The sequence below is a fragment of the Manis javanica genome, chromosome 5 (assembly GCF_040802235.1).
Source record: "Manis javanica isolate MJ-LG chromosome 5, MJ_LKY, whole genome shotgun sequence".
Lineage (NCBI taxonomy): Eukaryota > Metazoa > Chordata > Mammalia > Pholidota > Manidae > Manis > Manis javanica.
The window spans coordinates 113,486,395-113,503,651 of NC_133160.1; the positions used below are offsets into that span (position 1 = coordinate 113,486,395).

Below are 17,257 nucleotides of genomic sequence, written 5' to 3' on the forward strand. Positions count from 1 at the left end.
TCACAGTACTTGTCAGTCATGTGATTACTTATTCCTCCTTTACTGAAATAGTGACATGACCATCCTGAAGACTATGTCTCTTTGTCCCAGCACAGTGCCTACAGTGGAGCTGAATTGATTGGAGAAAATCTCTGTTTCTATAATTGCAAAAGTTACCATGTTCCTACTTCTTAGGGATAATGTGATCATCAATAAGCAAGTATTTCTCATTATGTAACATACTGAGATGCCACCTAAGGGACTGAATGTCAAAGATGGGAGTGCTTCTGCAACCTTAATCAGACCAAAATAGGTCAAATATTTAAATGCAGATTGAAGATACTTTGAAGGCATAATATTTAAAAGCATAGGAACTACAGCCAGGTTCCTTGAGATCTGCCATTTAGTAACTCTGTGACCATTGACAGGTTCCTTAACCTCTCAGTCTCCTTTTCATTATATGTAAAAGGGAGAAAATACTACTACCTATCTCACTGGCTTGTTGTATTAATTGAAATAAGATAGGGAAAGTGCTCAGAACATGCCTGACATGTGGTATGCACTTAGTAGGGGTTAGCTAGTGTTATTATTAATCTTTAACATTTTGGAAAGATTCTGTTAGCATGAGCCCCATTTTCTTGGGTCCATCTGGTTACATTTTATACACAAAATCTGTGCACCATTGATAGGACTAAAGGATACAGATGTTATTAGAACAGGACCCTCATGAAGACAGGGACTATTGACACTGTTGGTCACTGATATGTCCCTGGCTTAGAGTGGTGCCCAGCACGTAGTTGATAAATTGGGTGAATGGTCAGGCAGATGTTGAACGTTCCACTCTAGATTTTGTGAAGCCCACTGAGCATTTTATTCCAGGTCCAGAAAATTCATAATAATAACTTATATTTAAAATTAGACTAAAATAAAAAAATCAGGCCAAAATATTGCTTGAGTTTGGGTATCAATTTTAGATATGAAATTCAGAGCATACCAACAACCAGTACTTTTTTTTTCTTAAATAGTTACCTGTAGCCCGTGGTTTTGGAGCAGACAATACTTGGTTTGTAGTGAACTCTACCGATTTTTAAGAGAGTTAAGTTTTGTACTTGATGTATAAGTATGCAGTTTTTCCTTTACATGGCATGTGTAGTATTAGAAAAATTCTCATGTGCTTTCAGGGTTGAACCAGAAAGAAATATAAGTCCTGTGATTCATTTATTCACGATAACTGAAACTCATTTCATTTTGTAGACCCACAGAATGACTGGCTACTTTGCCAAAGCTCTAATTTTGCAGATGAGGAATTTCGAGCCCAGCCAATGTTCCACAGGTCTCTCTCAATTCAGTGCTATATGCTGAGTCATTTCAACAGTGCACAGGTTACTGCAGTTGGTGCTCTGGAAAATACAGAGATGATAAAGACTCAGGGTTTGCACTCCGGAAGTGAGATGCTACAAATCCACAGATTTATAATACAGAGCAGAATCCAGTTGGTGCTGTGGGTGATACACAAATTGCTGTAAGAATTCAAAGATGACAGAGAGAGAGACTGTAATTTAAAAATTGTGTGTCTTAAAGTCTTTGTGAAGGCAGTACCATCGTGCCATTTAAATGTCATCATGTGAAAGTCGCAGGTGGAAGCAGGAAGAGGAAGCAGCTGCAGCCGCTGCCTTGGAGGGGGGAGAACAAGGCGCATCTGGAGATCCACATGTGCCCCTGTGTGGCAGAGCTGGGGAGTGTGTGAGCCAGTGATGGACAGACTAGGGCTGGTTGGACAAAGTGAAGCTGCATTTGAAGGTCTTGGATGCCAATCTAAGGGACAGTGGGGAAGAGTGAGCTAAACTGAGAAATCAAATCTCATGTTTGTTTTTTTAGAGGTGAATAAATCTGTAATGTCATTATAACTGTTTAGCTACATACTTACAAAGTTTCTGAAGAAACCTCGAAGATGTCAGGTGGTTAGTTCTGTTTTATGATGCCTCTTTTAGATGCCACTTTTAGCAGGTGACTCCGGGGCCTTGTCTTGGGAACTGGGGCAAGGGATATCTGTAATCTGTATCTCCTTGCCCTCTGATTTCCAGGGTTCATGCAGAGATTGGACAAGTTGATTTCTGGTGGTCTCAGTACCAGCTCTGAAGTCTCTGTCTCTGTCCCCCTCTGTGATGGGAACAGGAGACTTAGGGATGAAGATAGGCTGGCTGAGCCCCTGCAAAGCCCCCAGAGGCATGTGGAAGGGGTGGTGGACCCAGTTTGACTTCTGGGCCTCTCCTTCTTGAACAGCACCTACTTCTGGAACTAAGGTAAACGGTGAAAAGAACAGATCCAGGTACCCCAGGATCTCCCCCTCTCTTTTCCCTTTCTCCCACCTTTCTTCTCTATCCTTTTCTTTCCTTTCCTTAGGATCTGCAAACCTAATCTAAGGTGTGGCCCACCTGGAAATTTTGTAGTGGGGAAAAGGAAAGTGCTTAAGAAAATGAGGAAATTGAATTCAATATCCTAAAGAAAGAAATCTGCTCAGCCCAGCAGCACCAAGACACAGATGACTCAGTGTGATTAATTAAAGCAATTAACAGAGACTAGACAGCCATCATGTGCAAATTAGTGTGCTGCTGGGGAAATAAAGAGGTGCGCAATGCTGTAATGCAGGGTGGAAGCTGTTAGCTTTATAACAATAATAACTAGTGTGCATCCAGTGTTTTAAGCTTCAAGAGCGTTTCTTGCCTGGTACCTCATTTGCTCCTTACAATCTCCAGAATAATGGATACTATCAATACTGTCACTTCACATATGAAGAGGCTGGTGTCAGAGATTAAGCATGTCTAAGGTCGCATAGCCAGAGCTGAGACCAGGGCTGAGGTCTTCAGATGTTGGAGCTCAGTCTCTCTTTAATCACACATGGCGATAGCAACTGACATAAATATTTCCATTTTGGGGATATGTATAATCATGGAGCCAAAATTTGTCTTTTCACCCAACTTATTAATTAGTGGACCCACAGTAGAATAAAAACAAAACCCTCCTGCCACAGTTCCCACCAGCAGACCACTGCCTTAAACCCAACTTTGTTTGAAAGGGGCGGGGGGGCTGCTGAGTCACCAGCAGTCGGATTCAGTAGTTAACTAGCATTTGCCTAGTGAACCACAGCGATCAGGGCCTGCCTATGAGGGTAAGAAATCAGAAAGGACATACCAGACAGTATTTATCAAGCAGGAACTTCTTGTAATGACAGCAAACATCACTCATCTGTCCTTGGAGTCAGGCTGAGGGCAGCCGCAGCCTCACTGTCACTGTCATTCCCTCTGGTCCTCTCCCCTGTTAGCGCTTTCTCCTTGCTTGCGCAGTGGGTCTCCCTCTGAAAGAGAAAGAATCCGTTCAGGAAATGCAAGCAGTGCTTCCTTCTATGTAGCTACTTACTTACAAATGCCATACGGGGTGGGGAGGACATTATCTCAAGGCTTAATGACCAGGTGGTTTGAAGAGGCTGTGCACAGGCCTTGGCTTGGGGAGTATGGCTACTGTTTCTCTTCTCTGCTTTGGTCCCGGAGCCAAGGGCAGCAGAATCAGAAAACTGTCTTCTCCCGCTGCTATCACGGTCACTGACTGAGCACACACGAACATTTGGGGCAATGGACTTCGTGAGCTTCCTCCCAGGGCTCCTTCTGCTTCATCAAATTGCCTGTGAGGTGGACACGATACATCTGCCTGCTTTGTTTCCTGAGAGGGACTGTCAGCTGCCAGAGGAAGAGGAGGGGATGGTCCCAGCGATGAGGAGCATGGGCCTTGGGGTTAGAAAAAATTGGCTGCGATGTTGGTTTCTTTCCTTCCTCGCTTAGGGGCTGTGAGTGAGTCCCTGAGACTTGAAGCCTCAGTCGCCTCATCTAAAACGGGGCACGTAGTATCTCCCTCAGAGGATTGCTCTGGTGAATAAAAAGGGCCTTTGACACAGAGCCCCAACCACAGTGGCTGGCCTGTGAAAGGGAATGGCTGTAGTCTCAAATTCTAATGACTCCAGTTCTTCATTTGTTCTCTTAAGGTGATACTGGCTAAATCATTCAATCACTCAAAAGGCCTCCACTTTGAGCAGAACATTTTCCTGGACATTGTGTAAAGAATGAGAATGCAAACACTCACAAAGCGGAAAGTGGTCAATTCCACAAGCCTGATGAAAATCCAGGCAAAATTCTAGAATGATTTGCCAGCACTTTGGAAAGGAAGTGGGATCATCCAGAACAAACTCAGTTCTGCAGCTCAAGGCATTACCCACACATCCAACAGCTCTCTACTGGCCATGTCGTCCTGTGCCAGACATGGGCCTAAGCACTGGGACTGAAGAGTCTGGCAGGGACATTAAATACTAACTAAAGAATAACAGCAAAGGGTTTTGAGTATTAAGAGAGGAAGTCCTGGAGGCTTCCAGGAGCAGAGAAACAGAGAAACATAATCGCTAATTCTACATCAGTGGATGTGTGTTACATATATGACTTTGTCTCCTCCATTGTAAACACATTGCCATGCCAATAAAATTCCATCCCATAATCTCTTTAATGATGGCTCAGTGTTCCATTTTATAAATTTGTTGTGAATTATTTAACCAAACTTTTAGTTATTTCTTCTGACCCTTTTTCTTTTCTGTATTGACTTTCAGATGAGTTTTCCATTTAAATGTTGATGAAAATAAATAACCAAAAACAAACTCATGCAATTTTTTTCCTGTTTGTATCTATTGTCCTGAGATGTATAAAATAAGGAAGGAAAGATCAAAAGAAACGAAATTTTAAAAAATCCCATCAAATTCTTAGTTGACAGAGAATTCTAACTTATTTATTGTTGGTGTATTGTTGGGTACCTAAGTCTTGCCATATCTTGTTTATTTGTATGTTATTGGTAGAGTGAATCCAAGTGTTCAACAACACATAAACTCAATGAGCTATTATAAGGTTATCAGATTATTGGATTCATTTGCAAAAATATTTATCATAAAAAAGGGGAAATATTCTAAAAGCTTATTTCACATGCAGTAATTCTGATAAAAAATATCCTTGCAGTCATATAAAGATCGACAAATCATAACTTTATCATTTAGCTGAAGTCCAATCAATGAGATTCTAATTTCCATATGCCCAGTGTCAAGAAAGCTATGATGGTTTTGGGTCACTGTAGTGGATCCTATGTGTTAGAGGGAAGGGCCTATGTAGCTAGTTTGTGTTAGGTGTTTCCTTACAATAACTTTATGAGGAAGTGATGTAGGATATAAGAGAAGTTACATCTCCTTCTCAAAGACTCCAAGATATTAGGTGGTAAGGCTGAGACTCAGAACTGGGATTTTTCTGACTCCTAAAATTTATATTCTTTTTTCTAATTTAGTATATTTACTTTGCTTTAAAATTTCATTCTTGGATTTACTCATTAATTCATTAATGAATTTGTATTCTTGTTTTAATGAACTTCTGTTTTGTATCCTCTGGCTTAACAGTCTGAGTGGAAAGAGGTACTTCTCTGTCAGCACCACTTAGAAATGACACAGGGAAGAATTCTGGTTGGCCAAGCCTGGGTCAGGTGACTCTGGTTTCATTCTGTCCAATGTCTGTCTAGTCTATCTGGGTTGCCCTGATAAAAAGTTTCCAACATATAGTAGTGACACATGTCATCACAGAAGGGACACTTGTCTAAGATGGCTTTGTGAAAGTTTTGGGGAAAGTCCTTCATGTTCTCCTCCCCTGGTTTGGAGCCCAGAGAAGCAGAATGTGTGGGCCTGGGAAAGCGTTGCTTTATGGATGTGCATTTTGTTGTTCTCATGATTCATGCAACAACTATTTATTAGGTGCCCACTGTGTGCCAGACACTATTCCAGGGGCTTGGGATACTGTAAAACAGACAAAAATACCTGCCCTAATGGAATTAACATTCTAGTGGGATGGAGACAGAGAATGAATCATATTGCAAAAGAGTACACTATGTAACATGTTAGAATATGCTAGAATGTTAGAACATTCTTTAATATGTGCTACAGAAAAATACAGGTAATCAGGATAATAAATGTTGGAGTGCATTGCAGTTTTAAGCAGATGATGACATTTGAACAAAGACTTGAGGGAGGTAGGGAAGTTATCCCATATGGCTCTCTGGGGGAACAGTGTATAAGGCAGAGGGCACAGCTGGTGCAAAGGCCCTGACCCAGGAATGGACATGGCATGTAACAGCAAGGAGGCCGATGTAGCTGGGCCACAGCGAGTCAGGAGGACAGTAGTAGGGGATGAGGTCGAGGAGTAACAAAGGCCGGATCTCTACTCTGAGTGAAATGAGAAATCACTGGAGGATTCTGCAGAGAGGTGTGATATCTTACTTATACTTTGAAAGGACACCTCTGTTCACTGTGTGGAGAACTGATGGTTGGGGGGCAAGGGTGGATGCAGGCAGTCTAGTCAGAATAGGCTATACCAGTAGTGTGTGGGGCGAGATGATATGATAGATTGTGGGAGCAGTAGAGCTGTGTAAAGTAGGCAGATTCTGGGCCTATTATGAAGGTAGAGTTGACACAATTTCCTGGTGAACTGGTAGGGTGTGAGAGACAACACAGGGGAGTCATAGATACCAGCACAGTTTTTGGTCTGAGCATTTGACTGTTGTGGTTGGGTGCAATCAGGTAGTGAGTGTATAACTGAATTAAACTGTTATAATATTGCTTTTGCCATAACGAAAAATTCAGAGTAAAAATACGTTGGTACTTCTGTGAATGAAATAATAAAAAATTTATAACTTAAGACAAGTCATTAGTCTGTGGAGTGGTACTGTGAAGTTGTAGCACTAGAAAAGTGAGATTTTCATGTTTCGGCAATAAAGTGGATCTGGCTTGCAGCTTGGTTGGTGGTGTGCTGGGAGGTTCTTATGCCCAGAGCAGTTTTGCTCACAAGGAGAGAGAGGACGAGATGAGCAGATGGGCAGGGCACAGTTTCTGTGGCTTAGGGAATCTCTGGGTTCCCTGGTTTGCTCTGTCTTACTGTAGGTCATCCTCTCCATTGAAACTGTGCTTTGTATCTATCCTCATCTCCTTACTTTAAACTCTTGCTGGCAAGGAATGAGTCTTTCTGTAGCATCTTACTACGCTGATAGACAGTGGTTGCAATGGAGGTGCTGAGGACTTGATAATACAGGTGAATGTTGAAACCACAATGTTGTTCATGTGAAAGCATCGTAAGATTGTATATCAATGATGCTTTAATAAAAAAAAGGAGTCTTTAAAAAAACTCCTTAGTTGTGATAAGCTAGATAACATAAAAATGAACATTTTAACCATTTTTAAGTACACAGAAGAACTGAGTCTTGATTACAGTTGTAACCTCAGTGCCTGGCACACAGTAGGCACCCAATAAAAAGCTTTGGAATACATGGACAAATGTCTAGGGAGTAGGTGGGAGAAGGGCCTCTGCCTGTGCATGTGTTCATGCACCTCATCATCTGGCAAGACCCTGTTGAGAGGACATGAGGGCAGGAAGGTGGTTTTACCCAGGGTCTCCAGCTCTCTGCCATGTCGTGCTTTTTGGATCTGAGCTCAGGGCAATTTCATCTCCTTTCTTTCTTCTCCCGCTGGCACCCTGTGATGGTGACTTTCTATTTTATTTTATTAAGGTATTATTGATATACAATGTTATGAAGGTTTCATATGACCAACATTGTGGTTACATCATTCACCAGATTATCAAGTCCCCCCAACCATCCCATTGCAGTCACTGTCCATCAGCATTGTAAGATACTATAGAGTCACTACTTATCTTCTCTGTGTTATACTGCCTTCCCCATGCCCCGCCCCTGCATTATGTGTGCTAATCATAATGACCCTTAATCCCCTTCTCCCTCCCTCCCTCACTACCCACCCTTCCCACCCCCTTTCCCTTTGGTAACTGTTAGTCCATTCTTGGAGTCTGTGATTCTGCTGCTGTTTTGTTCCTTCAGTTTTTGCTTTGTTCTTATACTCCACAAATGAGGGAAATCATTTGGTACTTGTCTTTCTCTGCCTAGCTTATTTCACTGAGCGTAATACCCTCTAGCTCCATCTGTGTTGCTGCAAATAGTAGGATCTGTTTTCTTCTTATGGCTGAATAATATTCTATTGTGTATATGTACCACCTCTTCTTTATCCATTCATCTACTGGTGGACACTTAGGTTGCTTCCATTTCTTGGCTATTGTAAATAGTGCTGCGATAAACATAGGGGTGCACCTGTCTTTTCAAACTGGGCTCCTGCATTCTTAGGGTAAATTTCTAGGAGTGGAATTCCTGGGTCAAATGGCATTTCTATTTTTAGTTTTTTGAGGAACTTCTATATTGCTTTCCACAATGGTTGGACTAATTTACATTCCCAGCAGCAGCATAGGAGGGTTCTCCTTTCTCTGCATCCTCACCAGTATTTGTTGTTTTCTTGTCTTTTGGATGTTGGCCATCCTAACTGGTGTAAGGTGATACCTCATTGTGGTTTTAATTTGCATTTCCCTATTAATTAGCCATATGGAGCATCTTTTCATGTGCCTGTTGGCCATCTGTGTGATGGTTACTTTTATGTATCAACCTGGATGGGACATGGTGCTGAGATATTTGGGCAAATATTATGCTGTGAGGATGTTTTTGGATAAGATTAACATTCTGATGGATTTTGAATAGAGCAGACTGCCCTGCATACTGTGTGTAGGCCTCATCCAATCAGTTGCAGGCCTGATAGGACAAAAGATGACACCTCAAAAGAACAGAGGGAATTCTGCAGCAGATGACCTTTGGACTTGAACTGCAACATTGTTCCTTTTCTAGGTCTCCAGTCTGCCCTGCAGTTCTCAGACTTGCCAACCTCCATAATCATGTGAAGCAATTCCTTACAATAAATCTCTCCCTTTTTGGTACACATCCTACTGGTTCTGTTTCTTGAGATCCTGACAAATACACACACATGCTCTTTTTCTCTTTCACTTTCATGTGTAAATATGCATGAAACTCCAACTCTGCAGGGTTAGGGACAAGCACATATGAAAGGACTGTTATGAATCAAGTAAGAACCTGGGTGTTTGTGGATAATGAAGGGTACAGCCCAGTGCTGCTTGACCAGAGATGAGTGGGATGACTTCAGGAATTTCAGGCTGGTTTGTGTACACTGAACTTTATTTAACACTATACTTCAGAAAGATGCCCATGAGGAGGGCAGCCCTTCCCTGTCTCAGGACAGCCTGTCTTTTAACTGAAAGCCAAATATCTGTATTTTGTGGATAATCTCATAGAGACCTCCCAGTTTTGCTCCTCCCATCAGTCTCCCTTGCCCTCCTTCCTGGTGGTTTAAAAATGTATTTAGGATTTCAGAGAGCTCGAACTCTGAAGATACAGGTATGGATACAATGAAAGTGATTTGTGGTAAGTAGTTTATATTAGAGGCTCAAATTGAGACACTTGAAACTATCCTTCTGTATTAACTGAAATGGAAGCAAGCAGCCCAAGAGGAAGAAAACCAACCACCAGCAGTTCAGAGCAGGAATGTTCAAAAGGCTGGCCTGTTCTAGCTGTCCACTGTGGCTCTGCAGGAGCACCCACCAGGGTGTCTGCCTGAGGAATGATCAGCGGCACCTTGTCTTGCTCATCTCTGCAATCCTGTGGGGCAAAAGGCCCTATGTTGCTGCAAGGACTTGGAGAAGCAAAAGTGAGCTACAGTTATGTCCAGTGAGGCTAGTCTTTTGCTACAAAAACTGTACGGAGAGGCGTTCACCTCACATGGCCGTGGTACGTAATCTGGAAAGGCTGCCATTAGGCCTGTAGTGTGTCAGTGTTACCTGGGTCAGGTAACAGGGAGAAGGGGGTACCAGGCCTCCCTGCTGTGTCAGATTGAGGGAGTAGTGACTGGCGCTGGGAGGCTTATTTTCCAAAGGCCTGGAGGTGGCCATGGTTCTCTGTCAGAAAGACCAGGGGCAGATGCTTCTTTGGGGAATTTAAAGGTTCTGTGGTGGGCACTGACTGAAAGGTGCTGCTTTGTGGTGGCCCGGGCGACTGCCCTAAAAGGGATTTTGGGCACCATAGACACATCTCCAACTCCTCCAACTTTGCAGATCAGGAGAATGGGGCCCAAAGGAGGTTCCTACAGTCATCCCAGTGATTTAACAACATAATGGCAGTAACATCCTGGTCTGGGTCAGAGTGATGCCCACTACATGAGAGCCTTCATGTAGCAATGGTCTGAAACAGTACTGATAACAGTGGGATAAATCAGTGCTCGAGTCTCTCCCCTGCTACTGATTAGCTGAGAGACCTTGGACCAGTCAGCCCCAGTGACCCTAAATTCCCAATGTGTGTATCATTTACTGTATTCTAAGCATCACTGTTTTAATTACTGTACATACACTAAGCCATTTAGTCCTCAAAAGAACCCAATGAAATAGGTACTATTGTTGCCCGTCTTTTACAGAAGAGAACACTAACACACAGAGTGGTTAAATCATGTGACTAGTAAGTGGCAAAGCCATAGTATGAATTCAGGCTGCTCGGCTCCAGAATTCTTGCTCTTAATCACTCTGCTAGGTGTCCTCTGATACCCTGTTCATCAACTTATTGCTGTAAAAGCTCTGGAACAGTATCCTTAAAATTCATCCATGTAGTATAGGACAAAAGATCTGGTTTGTTAAAATTTTTTTCAAGACAAACAAAAAGATATAGGGAGCCTACATTTTAAAGGGATTTAAGAGATGTATCAGCCAATTACAATGTTTGGACTTTATTTGGGTCTTGTTTCAAACAAACAAGCTGCAAAAAAAAGAAAGAAAACTGGGGAAATGTGAGCACTCATTGGATATGTGATGTTATTAAGGGATTATTGTAATAATGCAATAATGATAAATGGTTTTGTCAAAAAAATAAAAGCTCTTACCTTTTTAGAGACAGATGCTGAAATATTTAAATTATACACTGTCTAGGATTTGCTTCAAAGTAATCAGTGGATGGGGAGAGAGTAGGGGCACAGACAAAGAAGACTGTCTATATTTAATGAGTGTTGAAACTGGGTGATGAGTGCATTCAAGTTTATTATATTCTCTATTTTTTGTTTGGAACTTCCCATCATAAAAAGTTAAAAAAATCACCCTGTATAAGTTCTATGCTCTCAGAAATGTCAAAAGCACAAGGGACTTCACAGAGCTAGTGAGAGGAATAACAGTTGCCAGGGAGAGAGTAAGTGGACACTGCTTAGAAGATTCACCTTCCAAAGGTGTCATTTATTGCTTACACTATTTATTTCTTATTCATATTATATCATTATTATTTATACTGAATTTGGTCTACAGTCAATTGGAGAATCATCTCTCACAAGATCAGCAATAGAATCTAATTTCCAGCCAAAGAATAATGATAGGTTGATTATATATATTCTCATTTTAACCAAATTGTACATTCAAAGGCAGCTTTATTTAAGATAATCATACCAAGAACCAAAATACTCCTACATCATTTTCCTTCATCCTGGTGGGCAAATGCATACAAAGAGATTTATTAACACAAAAATCTTCACTTGGAAGCTATGTCCCCACCACTACAACTTTCAGAGCCCACCCTCTGCTCTGATGTCTATTGCCATTGTTTTTCTTGCTCAGCCTAGCATCCATCCCTGGTCTTCTGTTTACCTAATCCTGAGCACTCCCTGAGGAATCGTCATTTCTCTACTCTTTTGGCTTCAGGACTGTCTGTAACCGGTGCCTGCCAGTCACAGCATAGCATTCCTATGGCAACAATGACTGGTTTAGGGATGGACATTTGACTCAAGCCAAGTCCCAGTTAAAACTAGTCTGGGTCTGGGGTTTTTGTCAGAGTAACTGGAAGAGAGGCATACATTCTGCCTTTTGGATTTGAAGTTGTAAACAGACGTACCTATGTGAAGGGAGAACTTGCTTGATAAAGGGGAGTGGAGAGATATCAGATTCTGACATTATTTGAACCCCTGGTTCCAGGTGTACTTGAAGCCATACACAGTATAGTGCATGTGGTTTGCTAAACCTGATTCTGAAATATTACAAACACAGTCTTATAGTAGAAAATCATATAGGGAACATTCTATTTTAAGCCTAGTGTTGCTTGCTAAACAGAAAGGAGATCTATTAATTTTTATACTCCTGTATTTGATTACAAACTATAGATGTAGACACAGAATAGAAAAATGTCAGTTCCAGTGGTTGGATAAAGCATTAACAGAGATTAGGACCAATCATTTCATCATCCCATGCATTCTTCCTGAGAACTGAGACCAGGTGACTGGACAGTTTCTTATGCAGGTGAAACCCACTAATATTTAATGTCTTGTCTATGTATGTGGTAAGGTGACTTTACCCTGTGTGCTCTGCTGCCCTGTGTGTGTCAGGCAGTAGCACCACACAGACCCAGATTGTGGAAATGAGTAACTTAACTATGGGCTTTCCCCACCTTCAGATACACAGTGAGTCACATTTTACCCTTCAGCCTCTAAGGCACCCAACTGGGGTTTCTGGATGGAATGAGTGAAGACTAGCTTTCAGGTCCTGGGAATGTTCAACAGCAATTCAGCATTTAGTAAATCCAAATCTCTGGGCCTGGCATTGTAGCTCAGGGTTGACAACTTGTCTCTTTGATAATGATGAGAATGATCATAATACCAGTTGTGAGAAACTGGGCAAGTTACTTTTCTGTTGCATTTCCTCATCTATAAAATCTGAATAATAGTACCTACCTCATAGGGTTCTTGTGAAGTTAAATGAGTTAATAACATTTAAGAACTTTGGATAGAGATTTGCACCTTGTAAATATTAGCTATTACTATTATTGAGTAATAATAATTTTCTGCCTCAGATATTTCCTTTAGAACCTGGATATCTGAAACAAAGAAAAGGCAGAAATATGAGGATTAACGAAAACTGAAAAGCTCTATGAGAGTGTGCAACATGTGTCGGGTATCAGTACTTTGAAGTTATGTTTTTTAGTTGTCTGAGGTGCTAAATTACCTGAAAAGCTGGATTGGAACGTTTTCAAGAGGAGATAAAGGCACTTACTTTTAGGCTTCTGCTACGTGACCATAGGCAAGCTAAGTAAAATCTTGCAATCATACCTACCCAGGCAGTGGTTTTTGTAAATCTCAATAGTTAAGTTGGCAGGGGTTAATAGTTGAGACAGTTCTTTGAAATATCCAGGTGTCACAAAAAAATGGTAGTAATTCAAGACTCAGGTCCAACTTTAGCCATTGTCTTAAGGAGATGATGAGGGTAATGATAACAAGCAACTCTGAGTTTTTCACAGATGAAATGATTTTGATTTAAATTTCTAGAATGCTGTTATAATTTTCTTTCCTTCCCTTTTTCTCTTCCTCTTTCCTCTCAAGTAACCACTTTTAACAATTTGGCATATATCTTTTGAGTCCTTTTTGTGTATATTTACACACACACACACACACTCACACATACACATAGTTTTGTTGGTGGAGTTAAAAAAATTTTATTCAGGTGGGTTACTTAAATTACTTGAGTTTCCTTCTAAATTATTTTTTGCACTTAAAACATATCTTTATTTTCCATGCCAATATAGAGATTGATCTCTTTTGAATTGTTGCTTATTGTTGCATTATATGGGTGCACCAAGTTTTACTTATCCATTCACCACTCAATGGAATTGGGGTTACTTTACATTTTCTTCTCTTACAATGCTCCCAAAGCCTTCTCTGGGCACATGCGGTCTTTTTGTCATAAGGTACATTTAAAAATAACTTGCTGAAACCGTTTTTACACTTCGATTTCATTCTGAAATTTACCAGTCCCTATTGGGCCTTGGTGAGTTTGATCCTTTGGATAACATTTTATTGCTGGTTAAAACCATTACCCATCATCTAAAAAAAAAATATGGCCAGATAATGGTGATGGCCCCAGAAACATGAAATGTGCATCTCAGTAAGATGTTCCCTACTCTTAAGACCCATTACAAGCACCAGAGTGAGAATGGTGACCAAAACATTTTTAAAAAATACCTAGGATTTCAGAGGTAACTTCCTTCAGCTGTGTAGCCTGGCAACATTTTGTACCATTGTAAAACTACCTCTTTCATAAGCACCAGTACCCTTTATTTTTATTTAAATTGTATGTTAAGTAGACTTTGCTAGCAAGTCTGTAGCTGAGTTCATCTCCACAAAGTGCTCATCCTCAGGACTGTGGTTAGCCTCTGTGCAGCCTGTACACTTCACATTGTTTAGTAAAACACTTCTATTTTAAAAAGCATGAGGCCCAGATCTGCTGAGTCAGATGTGATGTTATCTTCCACTGCACAAGCTCTACCACAGGATGTGGGGAGCTTATTATCTGACACAAATCTGTCGGAACTCCTCCACTGTCACCTGACCACGCACCATGGAGCTAGAGTAGTTCAAAGACTGTCTATTTAGTAAGTGGCTTCATCCTCTGGGACAGTGCCACTCAATGTAGCTAGCCTGTGAACCCCTTTTCCTGGTCCAGAATGGGAGAAAGCACTTGCTCCAGAATGTAAAATCAACACAATTTCTTTCATTCAGAGAGAGTCTTGCTATGAAAAAATATTGACTGAACTAAGCAGTGGGCAGCATGATATAACTCATTTACATTCTGTTGCAGCTCCACTCGTGACCTTGCACGCTGACTTGAGAGCTATGTTTTGAGTACCACTAAGCTGCTTTATGAAATTGAATGAATAAATGAATGAATGAATGAGACATACCTAAGATGGATTTAATGGCTTTTCAGGGTGAGGTGGGAGGATGGAGAGCAGTATGGTGATTAAAGAAAACTCTTTCTGTGGGACAGCGTTCCTTGCCTGCTTTTCAGTTGCCACAGAGAGGGAAGGTTCTTTAAGGCCCAAATAGCCTACCTGGTCACCGTTTCCTGTACCATTCATTATCAAGAAGTCCCTGTCAAATGCAGTTTCCCTCCTGCTTTTCTTTTGCCCTTATTCCTGTTATCTCCTTTTCCCATCATTCTAGCATGGGATTTAAAGAAAGAAAAACAATATATGGATGGTCATTGTATAGTTTTGGTTTCACATAGCATTGTATGTAACTCACCATAACTGGGTGAGAAAGGTATTACTGTCTACATTGTAAATGCTCAGAGAGACTCAGCAACTTTTCAGGTCTCACATGTAATAAAGTGGCAGGAGCCAAACCCTGATGTTTGGTTCTTTCCCAAGTGGTTTGGTCTCCTACTATCACATCTAAGGAAGTGCTAAGAGAATCAACGTCCTTTGTCCATAGTGACATATTAATATTCCATTTTAGAACTGTTTTTACAAACTTCATAGTCTCAGAGTGACAGTCCTGCCACACTGCCCACTCCTCCATATCTGCATTATAAACTTGTGTGTTCCTATGGGTTATGAATGTCTTCCCGTTATCATTGTTCTGTCCTTCACAATACTGTATGAGGCTCTGAAAGCAACATATATGATGGTTGTTGGATACAATGTTAGCCTGTAAACTTCATTACGTGTCTATGATAAATATTAGATGAATGAGACTGCAGGAGACTCAAACACCTATGCTTTTAATATGTTGTGGGATGAAATCTACTGAGCATGTGTGTCATTCAATAAAACAGCAGAGTGAGGAAAAAGGCATCAGACAGTCCATCCTCCTGAGATACAATCTTCAGCATTCCTGGATTACGGCTTTTGGAACTTCTAACTAGTCTGCAGCCTCCTTGAAGACAAGAACTGAGTCTGTTGTTTCTCTGGTGCCTCAAACATTCCCTGGCCTATTGTTCCTGCCACTTGAAAAATGTGTGAAATTACTGAATGTGCTAAGTTCTCAGCATTTTTTCAGACTGTTGTTACTACTGCTGCTCACTGTTGACCCCTGTATGGTTCTTAGATTGCAACCTGTATTGGTCTTCTGCTTCTGGGTTTCCTGGTCCTGATCCAACATTTTTTTCTTCCTTTTCCATCTCTGCAGCTCCTGCTTTGCATCAGGCACAATTCGATGATTAGAAGCATAGCTGGGAGGAAGGTGAGAGTTGTGGGAATAGTGGGCAGTTGTTTGTTCTGAGCATATCTCCATAAGGGAGATGTGACAGTTGTTAGAACTAAGGTGAAATGACGTATGAGGAAGAAACACAAAAAGCAAGGCCATAAACCTATAGAGAAGGTAATCAATGGGTAGCACTGATGGCTCAGGCCCCATCCAGGCCGGCCTACAGGTGTGTATCACATTCTCCTGATTAATCCAATGGATAAATTATACCTTTGAGCCAATTATACCTCTGATATTCCTAAGGACAGAGTGGTTCTTCCTTTGGGCAGAGTCAGGCCCTCTGTAAGCATCAAATTGTAACATGTAAGAAATGTTGTCTTGTCTGCCAGGGAAGCTCATTAAAGATTCAGTGTCCACTCTTTTATTGGAGGCTGGTCATGTAGGTTCCCTTTGCCAGACACATTCCCAAGTCCAGACTTACTGAAGGAAAGCAGAGGTTCAGCGTAAGCCACACTGACTGTACGGTTTAGGCACACTGGGCCTCTATTATCACTTAGGGAATGTGGGAACCCTCCTGAAATCCAAGTCCCCAGATGTTAGCCAAAAGGTGTCTTGCAAGCAGTCCTTGGTAAGGATAGCAATCTGAGGTCTACTGTATTAACTCCTTTTTTTCACACCACTCCAGCTTCAGATTTTTCTGTGGAGTTGGCTAAGGTGCCAGACCTACATAGGATGCAGGGGCAGTGGTCCCATCATTATCTCTACTTAATCCACCACTCTGGCTCCTGCAAAATTTAGACAGCTCCTGCAGGATGACAGTGGACTAGGGCAAATTCAACCAGAGTAGCCCTGTCTTCAGCTGCTGTGCCACATGTGATATCTTTGCCACAGCAGGTTAATGTGGCTATGGGGATACGGTATCAATCTACTGATCTAGTGGGTGTATGCTTTTCTATCCCTGTAAGCAAACAGGATCAGAAACAATTCACATTCACATGGAATTAACAATAAGCTATGTTAACTCCCTTGTATTTGTTATAATTGAAAGAGACCTTGACCAGGTAGACATTCTACAGAAAAGAACTAAGCTTACTATAATGATGGAATCTATCAATCCAATGGGATGAGCACAATGGGACTGGTAAATCTGAGGCCTTAATAAAGTGTTCTAGAGGGTGAAGATAAAACCTGTGAAATTCAGGGGCCAACTTGTCAGTAAAACTCTCGAAGAGGAGTGTCCAGTGATCAGGGGCATGCTAGGAGATTCCTTCTGAAGTAAAAGACAAATTATTACAATCTGTATCTCCCACT

The 17,257-nt window shown here is 41.4% G+C and overlaps 1 protein-coding gene across 1 annotated transcript in view; it reads right to left on the minus strand.

The window, feature by feature from the left end:
* Nucleotides 1-17,257, minus strand: part of ODAPH (odontogenesis associated phosphoprotein) — a 36,491-nt gene that overhangs the window by 8,806 nt on the left and 10,428 nt on the right. Inside the window, 1 exon segment of the mRNA XM_017662619.3 lies at nucleotides 3,172-3,334. Within this exon segment, the coding sequence (XP_017518108.2) occupies nucleotides 3,172-3,218 (47 nt within the window). The 5' untranslated portion in view covers nucleotides 3,219-3,334.